Source organism: Chlorocebus sabaeus, chromosome 6, assembly GCF_047675955.1.
Source record: "Chlorocebus sabaeus isolate Y175 chromosome 6, mChlSab1.0.hap1, whole genome shotgun sequence".
NCBI lineage: Eukaryota > Metazoa > Chordata > Mammalia > Primates > Cercopithecidae > Chlorocebus > Chlorocebus sabaeus.
Genome location: NC_132909.1, coordinates 8,973,222 through 8,989,370, shown reverse-complemented (window position 1 = coordinate 8,989,370; position 16,149 = coordinate 8,973,222). Strand labels below are relative to the sequence as shown.

Here is a 16,149-nt window from a genome sequence, read left to right as displayed (position 1 = left end):
AGGCCTCAAAGTGGTGGGGGGAGGAGGAGGGTGGGATAAAGAGAAAAGGAGCGTGGAGGACGTGTGGTTACTCAAAGAACAGCTAAGAATTTTGCAATCAGCCTGAGCAGGGCGGTGGTGGGGCTGAGCAAAAGGAGGAGGAGCCAGGAGGCATCGCGAATGGACCCAGGAGTTCCGTACACCCGTCTTCCAGCGCAGCCCCTGTGGGGGGGCGGGACCTAAAGTCCCGTCACGCCCCCACAAGATTTACGTATTTATGAGGAACCATCGAGATCTTTGGAGAACGAGCTAGCCTAGAGGAGCCAGAACATCTCGCTCCTCGCGCGTTTCCGTTTCCGCTAGGACACTGGCGGTTGGTGAGCATCATGGCAACCGTGGTAAGTGTGGGTGAATGGAGGTTGAGGAGCGAGCTCGCAGTCTCGAGTTTGAGAGAGGAGGATGCTGGAGGCCCTCACTCCTGGGTCTGAGGGAGGAGGGATCTGGGGGGCCAGACTCCTGGGTCTGAAGGAGGAGGAAGATCAGCCTCCCAGATCTGGGGGACAAGGGGACATGGGGGCTGGACTTTCTGGATCTGAGGGAAGGAGGGAGCTGGGTACCAGGGCTCCTGGGTCTGAGGGAGTGAAATAAAGAAGGGGCTGGGATCCCGGAATCTCAGGTCTGCCCCATCATGCTATAGGAACTCCAACTTTCAAAATCCTCTTGGCGCAACGGCCGGTTCCGCAGTCCTTGGCGCCAGTGTGATGAGGAATATTGTAGGACCTTGCACTTCGAGCCATTTGGGAGCCTTGGATTGTTAGTGGTGCTAATGGCACTTGAGTTCCAAGCTGGAAGCACAGGCGGGTACCTCTTCTGTGTGTCTGAGAGCGCGAGGGCGCCTAGTGAGTCTTTAGTGGGAAGAAATTGTCGAGGAACAAGAGAGTCTTCGTGGAGAGGACTAAAAGATTAGGGACCCAGAAATCGGGATCTTGTCATGCGACCGTTTTGGCCATTTTCATATTTCCAGTATTTCACACGGGCTATGTCTCGGTGTAAATGCTCAATAAATTATCACTTGAATATTTGAATGAATGAATGCACGTGAATGAAGTAGAGGCCAGGAAACGGCCTGGCACCTGCTCAAGAAATACCTGAATAAAGAAGTGATTTTGGCTGGGCGCGGTGGCTCAAGCCTGTAATCCCAGCACTTTGGGAGGCCGAGGCGGGTGGATCACTAGGTCAGGAGATCGAGACCATCCTGGCTAACACAGTGAAACCCTGTGTCTGCTAAAAATACAAAAAATTAGCCAGGCGTGGTGGCGGACGCCTGTAGTCCCAGCTACTTGGGAGGCTGAGGCAGGAGAATGGCGTGAACCCAGGAGGCGGAGCTTGCAGTGAACCCAGATTGCGCCACTGCACTCCAGCCTGGGCGACAAAGTGAGACTCTGTCTCCAAAAAAAAGAAAAAGGTGACGTGACTTGAACTTAGGGACTGGGCTGGGCTTCCAGGTGCCTCTGTTTCCATGATGAACCCAGTCAAGATGGAGGAAAGGAGGGAGAGAAAGTTGCTGGTAGCTGAGGGTGAGATTTGAGTCTGTTGCTGTCACCAGGGCAAGGAGGAGGAGGAGGTGGATAGGGAAGTAGAAGAGGAAGGCTATGACCAGAACTTCCATGGAGAAAGTATTGGAAGTATGAGGGGATGGTGGGTACTGAGTTTTGAAATGATCTTGATTTTCATGGGGCCAGTGGGCAGCAAGGTTTTGGAGAGACTTATGGTGAAAGAGAAAGTCTTTGTAGGAGACAGTCCTTGGTAAGGGGCCTGTTTATGTTGACAGAGCTAAATTTGGGATTCCTGGATTCATGTCTTTTTTGTGGGCCGGGAATGCTTAGTCTTCTGGTTGTAGTCTGGGGGTAATGTCCTATGTTCCTGGGTTCCAGCTTTCTATAGGAGACAGTAGGTGGGAAGGTTCACACAGTGACAGGGAAAGCTTGTGACCATTGATGGCCAGAAAGTCTAAATGATTGGCTCCAGAGGGAGGAGGCTTCCTCTGGGCTAGATAACTGCATGTCCTCTCCGTTGGAAGAAGAAAAGAAAGATCTGTGGGCTGGGCACAGTGGCTCACGCCTGTAATCCCACACTTTGGGAGGCCGAGGTAGAAGGATTGCTTGAGCCCAGGAATTTAAGACAAGCCGTGGCAACATAGTGAAACCCTGTCTCTACAAAAAAAAAAAAATAATAATAAGAAAATTAGGCCGGGTGTGGTGGCTCACACCTGTAATCTTAGCACTTTGGGAGGCTGAGGCGGGCAGGTCACAAGGTCGGGAGTTCGAGAGCAGCCTGGCCAATATGGTGAAACCCCATCTCTACTAAAAATACAAAAAAAAAGTAGCCGGGCGTGGTGGCACATGCCTGTAGTCCCAGCTACTCTGGAGGCTGAGGCAGGAGAATTGCTTGAACCCGGGAGGCAAAGGTTGCAGTGAGCCAAGATCGTGCCACTGGGTCGACCCAGCCTGGGTGACAAAGTGAGGCTCTGTCTCAAAAAAAAAAAAAAAGAAAGAAAGAAAGAAAAAAGAAAATTAGCCAAGTGTGGTGGGACTCACCTGTAGTCTTAACTACTGGGGAGGCTGAGGTGGGAGGATTGCTTGAGCCTGGGAGGTGGAGGCCACGGCAGTCCAGCCTGGGTGACAGAATGAGATCTTGTCTCAAAAAAAAAAAAAAAAAAAAAAAACACACACAAACCTGTGGGAAGGAAGGAGAGTTGGGGATAGGTGGCCTAGGTTAGCGTGCTGGCTTCTTAGGCTTCCTTTTCCTCATTAGAAATTATGAACTATTCCTCGGGAGGCTGAGGCAGGAGAATGGCGTAAACCCAGGAGGCGGAGCTTGCAGTGAGCTGAGAGCCGGCCACTGCACTCCAGCCTGGGCGACAGAGCGAGACTCCATCTCAAAAAAAAAAAAAAAAAAAAAAATTATGAACTATTCCGAAGTGTCAGAAAATAATGTAACAGACATGCAAAGATCCAGCATCCAGGATTGTTTTTTTGTTTTGCTTTTTTTCAAGACAGAGTCTCACTCTGTCTCCCAGGTGTAGTGCAGTGGCGTGATCTTGGCTCCCTGCAGCCTCTGCCTCCCAGGTTCAAATGATCCTCCTGCCTCAGCCTCCTGAGTAGCTGGGACTACAGGTGCACCACGCCTAGCTAATTTTTGTATCTGTGTGTGCGTGTGTGTGCGTGTGTTAGGGTCTTGCTCTGTCACCCAGTCTGGAGTGTAGTGGTGCGATCTGTGCTCCCTACAACCTTCTCCTCCTGGGTTCAAGCAATTCTCCTGCCTCAGCCTCCCAAGTAGCTGGGATTACAGGCACCCGCCACCACGCCTGGCTAATTTTTTGTATTTTTAGTGTAGACTGGGTTTCATATTGCCCAGACTGGTCTCGAACTCCTGACCTCAAGTGATCCACCTGCCTTGACCTCCCAAAGTGCTGGGATTACAGGTGTGAGCCACCGTGCCTGGCCTAATTTTTGTATTTTTAGTAGAGACAGGGTTTCACCATGTTGGCCAGGCTGGTCTTGAACCCCTGACCTTAGGTGATTTGCCTGCCTCAGCCTTCCAAAATGCTGGTATTACAGGTGGGAGCCACTACGCCCAGCCTGTTGTTTTTTTTCTTAATAGCTTTATTGAGATAGAATTCACATACTACATAATTCACCCATTTAAAGTATACAGCTCAGTGTTTTCTAGCATATTCACAGTTGTGCAGCCATTTCCACAGTCAATTTTAGAACATTGTCATCACCCCAAAAAGAAACGCCATGCTACTTACCTGTCACTGCTAATCCTCCCATACCTCCCGTCTTCAGTTCTAGGCAGCCACTAGTCTTTCTGTGTATATGGATTTGCCTATTGTGGCTACTTCATATAGCCACATACAATACGTGTCTTTCGTGTGTGGCATCTTTCAGTCAGCATAACGTTTTCAAAGTTCATCCACGTTGTAGCATGTATTAGAACTCCATTCCTGGCCAGGAGTGGTGGCTCACACATGTAATCCCAACATGTTGGGGCGCCAAGGCTGGTGGATCACCTGAAGTCAGGAGATCAAGACCAGCCTGGCCAACATAGTAAAACCCCATCTCTACTAAAAAATACAAAAAAAAAAAAAAAATTAGCCAGGCGTGGTGGCAGGCACCTGTAATCCCAGCTACTCGGGAGGCTGAGGCAGGAGAATCACTTGAACCTAGGAAGCGGAGTTGGTAGTGAGCCAAGATTGTGCCATTGCGCTCCAGCCTGGGTGATAGAGTGAGACTCTGTCTCAAAAAAAAAAAAAAAAAAAAAGAACTCCATTCCTTTTTATGACTGAATAATATTCCGTTGCACAAATAGACCACGTTTTAGTTCGCCATTCATCAGCTGATGGACATGTGGGTTGTTTCTACCTTTTGCCTGTTATGAATAGTGCTACTGTGAATACTCGTGTCCATGTTTTGTGTGGACCTCCAGAGGGGCTCCTGAATTGTCCCAGGTGGTGTTTACTCACCTCCCTCCCCCATGTGAGAAGGCGTGGTAGCTGGCTTCTCTCTTTGGAGAACTGTCAACATGGGAGGCCTCAGTATATTCTTGTTGAATGAGCTCAACACATGGGACTCATGTCCACTGGAGCTGAGAATGTTGATCCATCCATCTCCCTTAGGAATGTGAGATCACACAGGGAGATTAGGCTCTGGGGGAGGACTTTCAACTGTCTGAATGTCTAGAGGTCCTAGAACTAGCGTGGCAGGAGTGGTGGTCAGAAAGGGCCTCCCCTAGGGGGCAGCACTTGATCTAATTCAGTGAGAAAGCAGGGAGAGCAGTCTGGACTCGGGCCAGCATGTGCGAGGCCTGGTGGTTGAGAACTGGGGCTGCCTGGTGCAAGGGATGCTGGGAAATTAGCAGGGGCCAGACCATGTCCAGCTTCATGCCTGCTCCTCATTGGTGTCTGTCCTTATGGAGCTCACAGTTATTAGAAATGGGGAGGACTTGTCAGGGCACGGTGGTTCACACCTGTAATCCCAGCGCTTTGGGAGGACGTGGTGGAAAGATCACTTGAGGTCAGGAGTTTGAGACCAGCCTGGCTAACATGGTGAAACCCCATCTCTATTAAAAATACAAGAAAAATTAGCCAGGTGTGGTGGCGGGCGCCTGTAGTCCCAGCTACTCAGGAGGCTGAGGCAGGAGAATCGCTTAAACCCAGGAGGCGGAGGTTGCAGTGAGCTGAGATCGGGCCACTGCACTCCAACCTGGGTGACAGAGCAGACTCCATCTCAAAAAATAAAATAGGCCGGGCGCGGTGGCTCAAGCCTGTAATCCCAGCACTTTGGGAGGCGGAGACGGGTGGATCACGAGGTCAGGAGATCGAGACCATCCTGACTAACACGGTGAAACCCCGTCTCTACTAAATATTACAAAAAACTAGCCGGGCGAGGTGGCGGGTGCCTGTAGTCCCAGCTACTTGGGAGGCTGAGGCAGGAGAATGGCGTGAACCCGAGAGGCGGAGCTTGCAGTGAGCCGAGATCTGGCCACTGCACTCCAGCCTGGGCGACAGAGCAAGACTCCGTCTCAAAAAAAAAAAAAATAAATAAATAAAATAAAATAAAATAAAATAAAGAAATAGGGAGGACTTGGACGGGCATAGTGGCTCATGCCCGTAATCCCAGCCCTCTGGGAAGCCAAGGCTGGCATATCACTTTAGGCCAGGAGTTTGAGACCAGCCTGGCCAACATGGCAAAAACCCACCTCTACTAAAAATACAAAAATTAGCCAGGTGTGTTGACACGCACCTGTAATCCCAGCTACTCAGGAGGCTGAGACAGAGAACTGCTTGAACCCAGGAGATGGAGGTTGCAGTGAGCTGAGATTGGGCCACTGCACTCCAGCCTGGGTGACAGAGTGAGACTTTGTCTCAAAAAAAAAAAAAAAAAAGAAAGAAAGAAAGAAACAGGGAGGACTTAATTCTTTCACCAAATAACCAAATACGTGCTGGACCCTGAGGACCGAGCTGTGGATGAGACAGACAGTCCTTGTCTTCCTGGGGCTCCACCAAGCAGCCATTAGGCTGTAACAGGCAAGAGGGGTGGGGGTGACTGGCGCCTGACCCATCGCCTACCTATGAGGGGAAGGAGTGGAAAGGACCATCTCATGGGAGGGACAGAGGAGCGGTTGGTGAAAGCTGGGACCACACTTGTCCTCTGACATATCTTCTTGCACCCCCAGACAGCCACAACCAAAGTCCCGGAGATCCGTGATGTGACAAGGATTGAGCGAATCGGTGAGTGAGTTGGGTCAGGAATAGGAGCTAAGCCCTGCCTGCCATATGTCCTGATTGAGCAAACCTATTGAGGACCCCTAAGATGGAGAGGGAGGTGGCCTGCACACCAACTGCCCCCCACTACTGTTCCCCCACTCCCTCTGTCTACTGGGGGAGGAGGAGCCTCAGTTCCAGAGGTGGGTCAGATGATGCAGTGGGGACCAGGCTGCTAGCTTGGCTATCCTGGTGGGGTTCCCGAGTGTATTTGCCTGGAGGTCATAGATATTTACTGGGTGCTTTACTGGGTTTGGCCTCGTATACCCAGTACACACTGTGGGGTGAGTTCCCTGAGGGCAGGGACTGGGTCTGTCTCGTTCCTAGCTGTGTCCCTAGCACAGGACCTGACAGAGCAGATGATCAAGAGATAACCATTGAATGCACGAGTTTGCGTCCTGTGGAACCCTTGCAGTAACCCCATGAGGTGCATATTACAACTGTTAGCTGATGGAACTGAATTTTCAGAACAGCGGAATCACTGGCCCCGGCTCACAGAGCAGGAAGTTGAGGCGCAGTGAGGCCAGCAGGGTGCGCTCTCACAAAGAGCTTTACCGGTAGGGGAGAGACCGCATTCATTCATGCAGCAGACTCACTCATCCAGGGCCCCCGAGAAAGGCAGTAAGGGCTCCTGGCTGTGAACGTGGGTTTTAGAAGCCCAGTGCTGGATTCCTGAAGCTTAGCTCTGCCACTTTTCCACCATGTGGCCAGGGACTAGTTCCTCTCTGTGCCTCAGTTTCCTAATCTGCAAGATAGTTCACCTCATCAGTTAATGTAAGATTCAATAAAGTAGTTGATAGAAAACACTTCGGGGCTGTGTGCCAACACTGTTTCATCTATTAAAAGTACCAGGGTGCTGAGCACAGCGGCTCACGCCTGTAATTCCAGCACTTTGGGAGGCCGAGACCAGTGGATCACCTGAGGTCAGGAGTTTGAGACCAGCCTAGCCAACATGGTGAAACCTCATGTCTATTAAAAATATGAACATTTGCTGGGCATGGTGGCGTGCACCTGTAATCCCAGCTGCTCAGAGGCTGAGGCAGGAGAATCCCTTGAACCGGGAGGCGGAGGTTGCAGTGAGCCAAGATCATGCCATTACATTCCAGCCTGGGTGACAAGAGTGAAACTCTGTCTCTAAATAAATAAATAAATAAATAAATAAAAGTGCTGAGGCTGGGTGTGGTGTCTCATACCTGTAATCCCAGCACTTTGGGAGGCCAAGGCAGGTGGATCACCTGAAGTCAAGAGTTTGAGACCAGCCTGGCCAACATGGTGAAACTCCGTCTCTACTAAAAATACAAAACTTAGCCAGGCATGGTAGTGCATGCCTGTAATCCCAGCTACTAGGGAGGATGGCTTGAACCTGGGAGGCAGAGGTTGCAGTGAGCCAATACCGTGCCACTGCACTCCAGCTTAGGTGACAAAGTGAGACTCCATCTCAAAAACAAACAAAAAGTGCCAAGTATGGCCGGGCACGATGGGTCATGCCTGTAATCCCAACACTTTGAGAGGCAGAGGCAGGAGGACTGCTTGAATCAGGAGTTTAAGACCAGCCTGAGTCACATAGTCACATGACCCTGTCTCTAAAAATAAAATAAAATAAAAAAATTAGCTGACGGTGGTGGTGCATGCCTGAGTCCCAGCTACTTGCGAGAACTGCTTGAACCAAGGAGGTTCAGGCTGTGGTGAGATGTGACTGCACCACCGCACTGCAGCCTGGGTGACAAAGTGAGATCCTCTCTCAGAAAAAAACAATAAAAAATTTTAAAAATTAAAAGAACAGCCAAGCACTGCCTGGGAGCTGAGGACCCAGTAGAGACTAGCTGCACCCAGGAGCCACCCTTGGGGTGCTCATAGTCAAGCACTGGTGTCAGCAAATCTTCCTTAAAGTGTCAGATGGTAAATCTTTCCTCGTTGAAACTACTCAACTCTCCTCTTGCAGTGCGAAGGCAGCCCCAGACAGTATATAAATGAAATGGCATGGCAGTGTTCCAATACAAAGATTTTTTGGTTGGGTTTTTTTTGTTTTGTTTTGTTTTGTTTTTTGAGATGGAGTCTCACTGTGTTGCCCAGGCTGGAGTGCAGTGGGGCGATCTCAGCTCACTGCAACCTCCACCTCCCAGGTTTAAGCGACTCTAGTGCCTCAGCCTCCCAAGTACCTGAGACTACAGGTGCATGCCACCATGCCAGGCTAATTTTTGCATTTTTTAGTAGAGATGGAGTTTCATCATGTTGACCAGGCTAGTCTCAAACTCCTGACCTCAGGTGATCTGCTTGCCTCTGCCTCCCAAAGTGCTGGAATGATAGGCATGAGGCACCACGCCCAGCTCCAGTAAAATTTTATTTGCAAAAACAGGTGGCTGACCTGCAGGCTGAGGTTTGCTTAACCCTCATCTAATGTAAAGCACTGGAATCCCATCTTCCCCTCTCGCTGGCTGTGTGGCTGGGGGCTTGGGACCTAACCTCTCTGAGCTCCCTCCCCATTCATATCAATAGGTCCTGGGACTCTTGCCATTTTGATACCCAGAAGTGCTTTCAGGGTGATAGCAGCCAGGACTCTTGTTTCATTTTATTTTGTTTTATTGAGATAGGTCTTGCTCTGTCGCCCAGGCTGGAGTGCAGTGGCACAATCTCGGCTCACTGCAACCTCCGCCTCCCAGGTTCAAGCAATTCTGCCTCAGCCTCCTGAGAAGCTGGGATTATAGTCATCTGCCACCACGCCTGGCTAATTTTTGTATTTTTAAGAGAGACGGGGTTTCACCATGTTGGCCAGGCTGGTCTCGAACTCCTGACCTCCAGTGATCCGCCTGCCTTGGCCTCCCAAAGTGCTGGGATTACAGGCGTGAGCCACTGCGCCCGGCCCCAGCCAGGGCTCTTTTTTTGCAGGGTCATATGGAATAAACTGAGAACATGTGGGTGCTGTATAAGCCATAAACACGAAATAATTGTGATCATTAGCCCTTGTGGTTAGTTCTTGGTACAATTATGTGCTTACTCAGGTCTCAGTGACTTTCGTTTAACTAGGATGCATCCTCAGAGCAGCTCCAGTTCATTGAGCATTTACCACCTTCAGCCATCTTGCTAGGGAGGTGCCAATTTGGGATATCCTTCCCCTGTGCCCCTTCATTCCCCCAACCCCTTACTCCCTACTCCCACCCACCCCTTTGACAAAGAAGGAAACCAGGGCTCAGAGGGGTCAGGCCACACGTGCAGCAAGCTGGCTAGTAACTGAGCCTTTGTTCTTTCCCTTCATATAGGTGCCCACTCCCACATCCGGGGACTGGGGCTGGACGATGCTTTGGAGCCTCGGCAGGTAGAACAGAGGAGGCTGGGAGGGCCTTTCCATGAAGGTCTTGGGTGGTGGGTACTCAGGGCCCTGGGGAGTGTGGGGACTACGTTACAGTCTTCTGGACCTTTGGCTACATATCCATAAACTTCAGCCACACGTGGGTTTTCTTGGTACTAAAGAATTGGTTAGGCCGGGTGTGGTGGCTCGTGCCTGTAATCTCAGCACTTTGGGAGGTCCAGGTGGGTGGATCACCTGAGGTCAGAGTTCAAGACCAGCCTGGCCAACATGGTGAAACCCCGTCTCTACAAAAAATATAAAAATTAGCCGGACGTGGTGGTGCACACCTGTAATCCCAGCTACTCAAGAGGCTGAAGCAGGAGAATCGCTTGAACCTGGGAGGTGGAAGTTGCAGTGAGCTGAGATTGTGCCACTGCACTCCAGCCTGGGTGACATCTCAAAAAAAAAAAAAAAAAAAAAAAGAGTTGGAATTGGGTAGCAATTGCTTTGCCACCTTAAAAAAAAATTAGGCTGGGTGCAATGGCTCATGCTTATAATCCCAATGCTTTGGGAGGCTGAGGTGGGAAGATTGCTTGAGCCTAAGAGCTTGAGACCATCCTGGGTAACATAGTGAGAGCCCGTCTCTACAAAAAATTTTAAAAATTAGCTGGACATGGTGGTGCACATTTGTGGTCCCAGCTACTCAAGAGGCTGAGGTGGAAGGATCTCTTGATCCCTAGAAGTCAAGGCTACAGTGAGCCATGATCATACCACTGTACTTCAGCCTGGATGACACAGTGAGATCTTGTCTCCAAAAAAAAAAGCGGAGAAAGCTTTTTTGGCTTTTCCCAGAAGTCCCGCTAGTAATGTCTGCTTCCATCTCACTAGCCAGGATGTGGTAGAAATGTAGTGGTAGGGCCGGGCGCGGTGGCTCAAGCCTGTAATCCCAGCACTTTGGGAGGCCGAGACGGGTGGATCACGAGGTCAGGAGATCGAGACCATCCTGGCTAACACGGTGAAACCCTCTCTTTACTAAAAAATACAAAAAACTAGCCGGGCAAGGTAGCGGGCGCCTGTAGTCCCAGCTACTCGGGAGGCTGAGGCAGGAGAATGGCGTAAACCCGGGAGGCGGAGCTTGCAGTGAGCTGAGATCCGGCCACTGCACTCCACCTGGGCGACAGAGCGAGATTCCGTCTCAAACAAACAAACAAACAAAAAACAAAAACAAACAAACAGAAATGCAGTGGTAGCCCCGTAGGAAATCACCTCATGTGCTGCCTCCCACCCACAGGCTTCGCAGGGCATGGTGGGTCAGCTGGCGGCACGGCGGGCAGCCGGAGTGGTGCTGGAGATGATCCGGGAAGGGAAGATTGCCGGGCGGGCAGTCCTTATTGCTGGCCAGCCAGGCACAGGGAAGACGGCCATCGCCATGGGTAAGAAACCTCCCAGGGCAGGAACTCTCCTGGTCCCTGGCAAATAACTCCTCCTGTGTGAGTCAGGGTCAGGATCAGCTGCGTTTAACAGGTGACCCAAAGTGGCGGTGGCTTAAACACTCAGAATTCGTTCTCCGCTGTGGAAGAATCTAGAGGTAGGCCATTTGGGGCTTATTAAGTAGTTCCAGGAAGTTTTCTGTCTTCCTGCCTCATCATCCTCTGCACTTGGTTCCAGTGTCAAGAGGACGTTGTATTCCAAGAGGGCTGCCGGAGCTCCAGCCTTCACATTCATAATCCAGGCAGCAGGAAGAAAAGAGTTACCATGAGGGTGAACCCCCTCGAGTTGGCTTCCTTTAAGCAGTCATCTTGGAAATCCTCCATGCTTCTGCTTATATCTCATTGACTAGAATTTAATCGTATGATCACACTCTGCTTCTGGGGAGGCTGGGACATTAGATGTTTTTTTAAATTTCATAATTTGGACCATTTTTGCCTTAAGAAAATGAGGATTCTTCTGTTGGACAACAGGTTGTAAAAATAAAAAATTTTAAAAAAGAAAACAGGAAAGAAAATGAGGGTTCTGGAACTAAGGAAGGAAGGGGAATGTGGGTATTGAGGAGTCACCCAGCATCTCTGTTGCAGTCCACTAGTGATTTATGATTTTTTCACTCCCAGCTGTTCTTCTTCCTTGTTGAACTCCTGTTTATCCTTCAAAACCCTACTTCAGCATCTCTGCCCCATTGAAGCTTTTCCTAACCCACTGCTCTTCCCACTCACTCCCACCTCTGTGCTGAGGATGGGGCCAGGCAGGGAGAATCAGAGTAACAGCCAGGTCTTCAGTGAAGATAAAGCAGTGCCTGTTGGGGTGCCAGGCCTTGCACTGGACACTGGGGACCCATAGATGAGTTAGACCAAGGCCTGACTTCAAAGAGCTCCTGGTCTGGAGGAGGTGGTCATGGACACAATCCCTTCCAAGGTGACGTGTTACAGCAGAGGTAGCATGTGACAGAGGAGGCGCCTGACCTTGGTAGGAAAACGGGGCATGTGGTGGCATTTGTCGGTAGAGGCTTCCAGAGAAGTGGATACCTGAGCTAAGCCTAGTAGGATGGCCAGGAGGCTCCTGGGCGGACACTGGGGACAGCATGTCCAGGCCCAGAATGTGGCACACACAGTGCCTTCCTTCCTTCCATCCTTTCTCCTTTCCTCTTCCTTTTTTTTTTTTTTTTTTTTTTGAGACAAGAGTTTCACTCTGTTGCTCAGGCTGGAGTGCAGTGGTGTGATCTTCGCTCACTGCAACCTCTGCCTCCCGGGTTCAAGTGATCCTCCTGCCTCAGCCTTCCAAGTAGCTGGGATTACAGATATGTGCCACCACGCCCAACTAATTTTTGTATTTTTAGTAGGAATGGGATTTCACCCTGTTGGCCAGGCTGGTCCCAAACTCCTGACCTCAGGTGTTCCCCCTGCCTGCCTCGGCCTCCCAAAGTGTTGGAATTACAGGCGTGAACCTGTAGACTTTATTTTTTAGGCATGTTGTGACCGTGCCTGGCCTTGCCTTTCCTCTTCTTGTGTCTCCCAGGCAAAGCCTCCTGCAGGCCAAACCCTGTGCTGGGCAGCACTGGGGTGAGGCTAGCCTCGCCCTGAGGGGGACGCTCCTTAGTCTAGTGATGGAGGCAGAGAGGACCCCTGGTGTCCCCAGGTGGCATGGGCCATGCTCGTCCACTCAGTCCTCAGCAGATACTTGCCGAGTTCTGTGCTGAGGGCCATTGTGCATCCACAAAGGGGACCAAGAAGAGGTACCACTTGACACTGGGCAGGAGGGTGTGGCAACAGCCTGTCTGTAAGGGCATGCCCCACATTGGGCCAAACTTTGTGGCCAGGAAGCTGGAGGGAAAGGTCTGACGCTCAGAGCCATTGCTGGAGACAGCCTTGCTTCCTGCCAGCCACCCCAGGCCACAGGCGGTCGAGCGCCCTGCCCTGTGCCGGTTTCAGGCTGTGCAACCATGTTACCACTGAGCACCAGTGCCTGCCTGCCTGCCTGCCCATAGTTGCTTCTAAGCAGGGTGTCATGCCATGCCGGCACCTGTTCTGTTATCATCCCCATCAGACCGAGGGGGAAACAGACTTGGGGAGCCGTCCAGATCACACGGTGCCGACTGCACTAAGTGGTGGATCTGGGATCAGAACCCAGGCAATCTGCCTTCATCACTTATAACTATTGTGGCAGCCCCTTGGCCTTCGTCCCTGCTCCCCATCGCCCAGCTCTGAGGCTAAACAGCTCATAGAGGCTGGGAGACTGAGGTGTGGCGAGGTTCTAGGGTGTACACTCTGGGCAATGTGGGATTCTAAGCCAGGCCTGCCAGAGCAACCTGCCCTCCCTGGCTTCTCATTCACTGTCTGCCTCGTGGCTGAACCCCTCTCTCCAGTTCCCCCTCCCCAGGGCTCTGCTCAGCTCAGAGCCAAGTCCTTACATGTAGGATGGCACTGAACCCTCTTTCCTGGGGTGGGAGAAGAGCTAGTTTGCCACAGAGCAGGTGTCGGGGACCTAGGGCCAGAGCGGCTTCACCTACCCGGACTGCCTCCTCCCCAGGCATGGCGCAGGCCCTGGGTCCTGACACACCATTCACAGCCATCGCCGGCAGTGAAATCTTCTCCCTGGAGATGAGCAAGACTGAGGCGCTAACGCAGGCCTTCCGGCGGTCCATCGGCGTTCGCATCAAGTAAGCAGGCAACCCGAGGCGGGTGCCAGTCCCCAGAGCCTGGGAGCAACTCCACACCCCGGGCGGCTTGTCCTTTGTCCCGGAGCTCGGGGGAGGTTGTGATTCCCAAGGGCACAGGTGTCAGGCTGTCTCCTTAGATCTGCTCTCTGGCTAGGGAGGAGACGGAGATCATCGAAGGGGAAGTGGTGGAGATCCAGATTGATCGACCGGCAACAGGAACGGTGAGTCTGTGTGAGTCTGTACCCTGCTGAGGCCACCGCCAGCACCAGGGTTGGAGACAGTAGGTGTCAGGTGTGCACTGAGGTCAGAATCCCATGGAATGTTCTAGCTGCAGACTAGAGCCCAAAGTGCTGGGATTACAGGCGTGAACCACTGTACCTGGCCTTTTTCTTTTCTTTTTTTTTTTTTTTCAATTTCTGTTTTCTCCTTTTTTGCATAGCTGTGTTTTCTGATTTTGTGATCAACAAAAACAGCTTTTATTTGGGTATAAATAAATTGACCTACAGTAGGAGGTCAGTTAACTTGACAGTGACTTATCCCCTCATGAGGGACATTATGAGCAATAGAAACTGAGGTAGTGAAATAACGAGAGAGATCTGTTAGTGAATTCTCAGCAGACTTCAAAACCCATTCTGTGGCCAAAAGGCGTGTCCTGTCCAGCTTACATGATACAAGTGATTTGCTCTCTTGTTTTTTTTTTTTTTTTTTTTTTTTTTTCCGAGACAAGAGTCTCTCTGTGTCCCCCAGGCTGGAGTGCAGTGGTGCAATCTCAGCTCACTGCATCCTCTGCCTCCTGGATTCAAGTGATTCTCCTGCCTCAGCCTCCCGAGTAGCTGGGATTACAGGTATGCACCTCCAGGCCTAGCTAATTTTTGTATTTTTAGTAGAGATGGGTTTCACCATGTTGGCCAGGCTGGTCTCGAACTCCTGACCTCGTGATCTGCCCACCTCGGCCTCCCAAAGTGCTGGGATTACAGGCGTGAACCACCGTACCTGGCCTTTTACTTTTCTTTTTTTTTTTTTTTTTTTTTTCAATTTCTGTTTTCTCCTTTTTGCATAGCTATGTTTTCTGATTTTGTGATCAACAAAAACAGCTTTTATTTGGGTATAAAATAGGAATGTCAAAGTGTGACTTTTGGCAATTTTGCGGGACTTTGGGCCTATGTTGTTTATAATAGATTTTATTATTTATTTATTTTGAGACAGCATCTCATTGCCCAGGCTGGAGTGCAGTGGCGTGATCTCGGCTCACTGCAAGCTCTGCCTCCTGGGTTCATGCCACTCTCCCGCCTCAGCCTCCCGAGTAGCTGGACGGACTACAGGTGCCCGCCACCACGCCTAGCTAATTTTTTGGTTTTTTTAGTAGAGACGGGGTTTCACCGTGTTAGCCAGGATGGTCTCTATCTCCTGACCTCGTGATCCACCCGCCTCGGCCTTCCAAAGTGCTGGGATTACAGGTGTGAGCCACCGCACCCGGCCAATAGACTTTATTTTTTAGGCATGTTTTTTGTTTACTATTTTTATTAAGAGTTTTATTGAGTTTTGGCCGGGTGTCGTGGCTCACGCCTATAATCCCAGCACTTTGGGAGGCTGAGGTGGGCGGATCACTTGAGGTCAGGAGTTCAAAACCAGCCTGACCAACATGGTGAAACCCCTTCTCTACTAAAAATACAAAATGGCCAGGCACGGTGGCTCACGCCTGTAGTCCTAGCACTTTGGAGGCTGAGGCAGGCGGATCACCTGAGGTCAGTAGTTCAAGACCAGCCTGACCAACATGGTGAAACCTTGTCTCTACTAAAAATACAAAAAATTAGCTGGGCATGGTGGTGGGCGCCTGTAATCCCAGCTACTCAGGAGGCTAAGGCAGGAGAATTGCTTGAATCCAGGAGGCAGAGGTTGCAGTGAGCCGAGATCGCGCCATCACACTCCAGCCTGGGCAACAAGAGTGAAACTCCGTCTCAAAAAACATTAAAAATAATAAAAATACAAAACAATTAGCTGGGCATGGTGGCATACATCTGTAATCCCAGCTACTTGGGAGGCTGAGGCAGGAGAACTGCTTGAACCTGGGAGGTGGAGGTTGGAGTGAGCCGAGATTGCACCACTGCCCTACAGCCTGGGCGACAGCAAGACACTATCTCAAAAAAAAAAAAAAAAAAAAAAATGGCCAGGTGCGGTGGCTCAAGCCTGTAATCCCAGCACTTTGGGAGGCCGAGATGGGTGGATCACGAGGTCAGGAGATCGAGACCATCCTGGCTAACACGGTGAAACCCCATCTCTACTAAAAATACAAAAAAATTAGCCGGGCGTGGTGGCAGGTGCCTGTAGTCCCAGCTACTCGGGAGGCTGAGGCAGGAGAATGGCGTGAACCCAGGAGGCGGAGCTTGCAGTGAGCCGAGATAGTGC

General features: G+C 50.8%; 1 protein-coding gene across 3 annotated transcripts in view; it reads left to right on the top strand.

The window, feature by feature from the left end:
• RUVBL2 (RuvB like AAA ATPase 2) overlaps nucleotides 1-16,149 on the top strand; it is a 41,769-nt gene that overhangs the window by 19,128 nt on the left and 6,492 nt on the right. Inside the window, exons 1-6 of one of the 3 annotated variants that reach the window (XM_007997482.3) lie at nucleotides 64-377; nucleotides 6,220-6,274; nucleotides 9,565-9,620; nucleotides 10,885-11,026; nucleotides 13,614-13,743; nucleotides 13,898-13,964. In XM_007997482.3, the coding sequence (XP_007995673.1) occupies nucleotides 366-377; nucleotides 6,220-6,274; nucleotides 9,565-9,620; nucleotides 10,885-11,026; nucleotides 13,614-13,743; nucleotides 13,898-13,964 (462 nt within the window). In that variant the 5' untranslated portion in view covers nucleotides 64-365. Of the gene's footprint in view, nucleotides 1-63; nucleotides 378-627; nucleotides 837-6,219; nucleotides 6,275-9,564; nucleotides 9,621-10,884; nucleotides 11,027-13,613; nucleotides 13,744-13,897; nucleotides 13,965-16,149 lie in introns of those variants that run through there. The other 2 variants (XM_073016201.1, XM_073016202.1) reach the window with 2 other exon arrangements.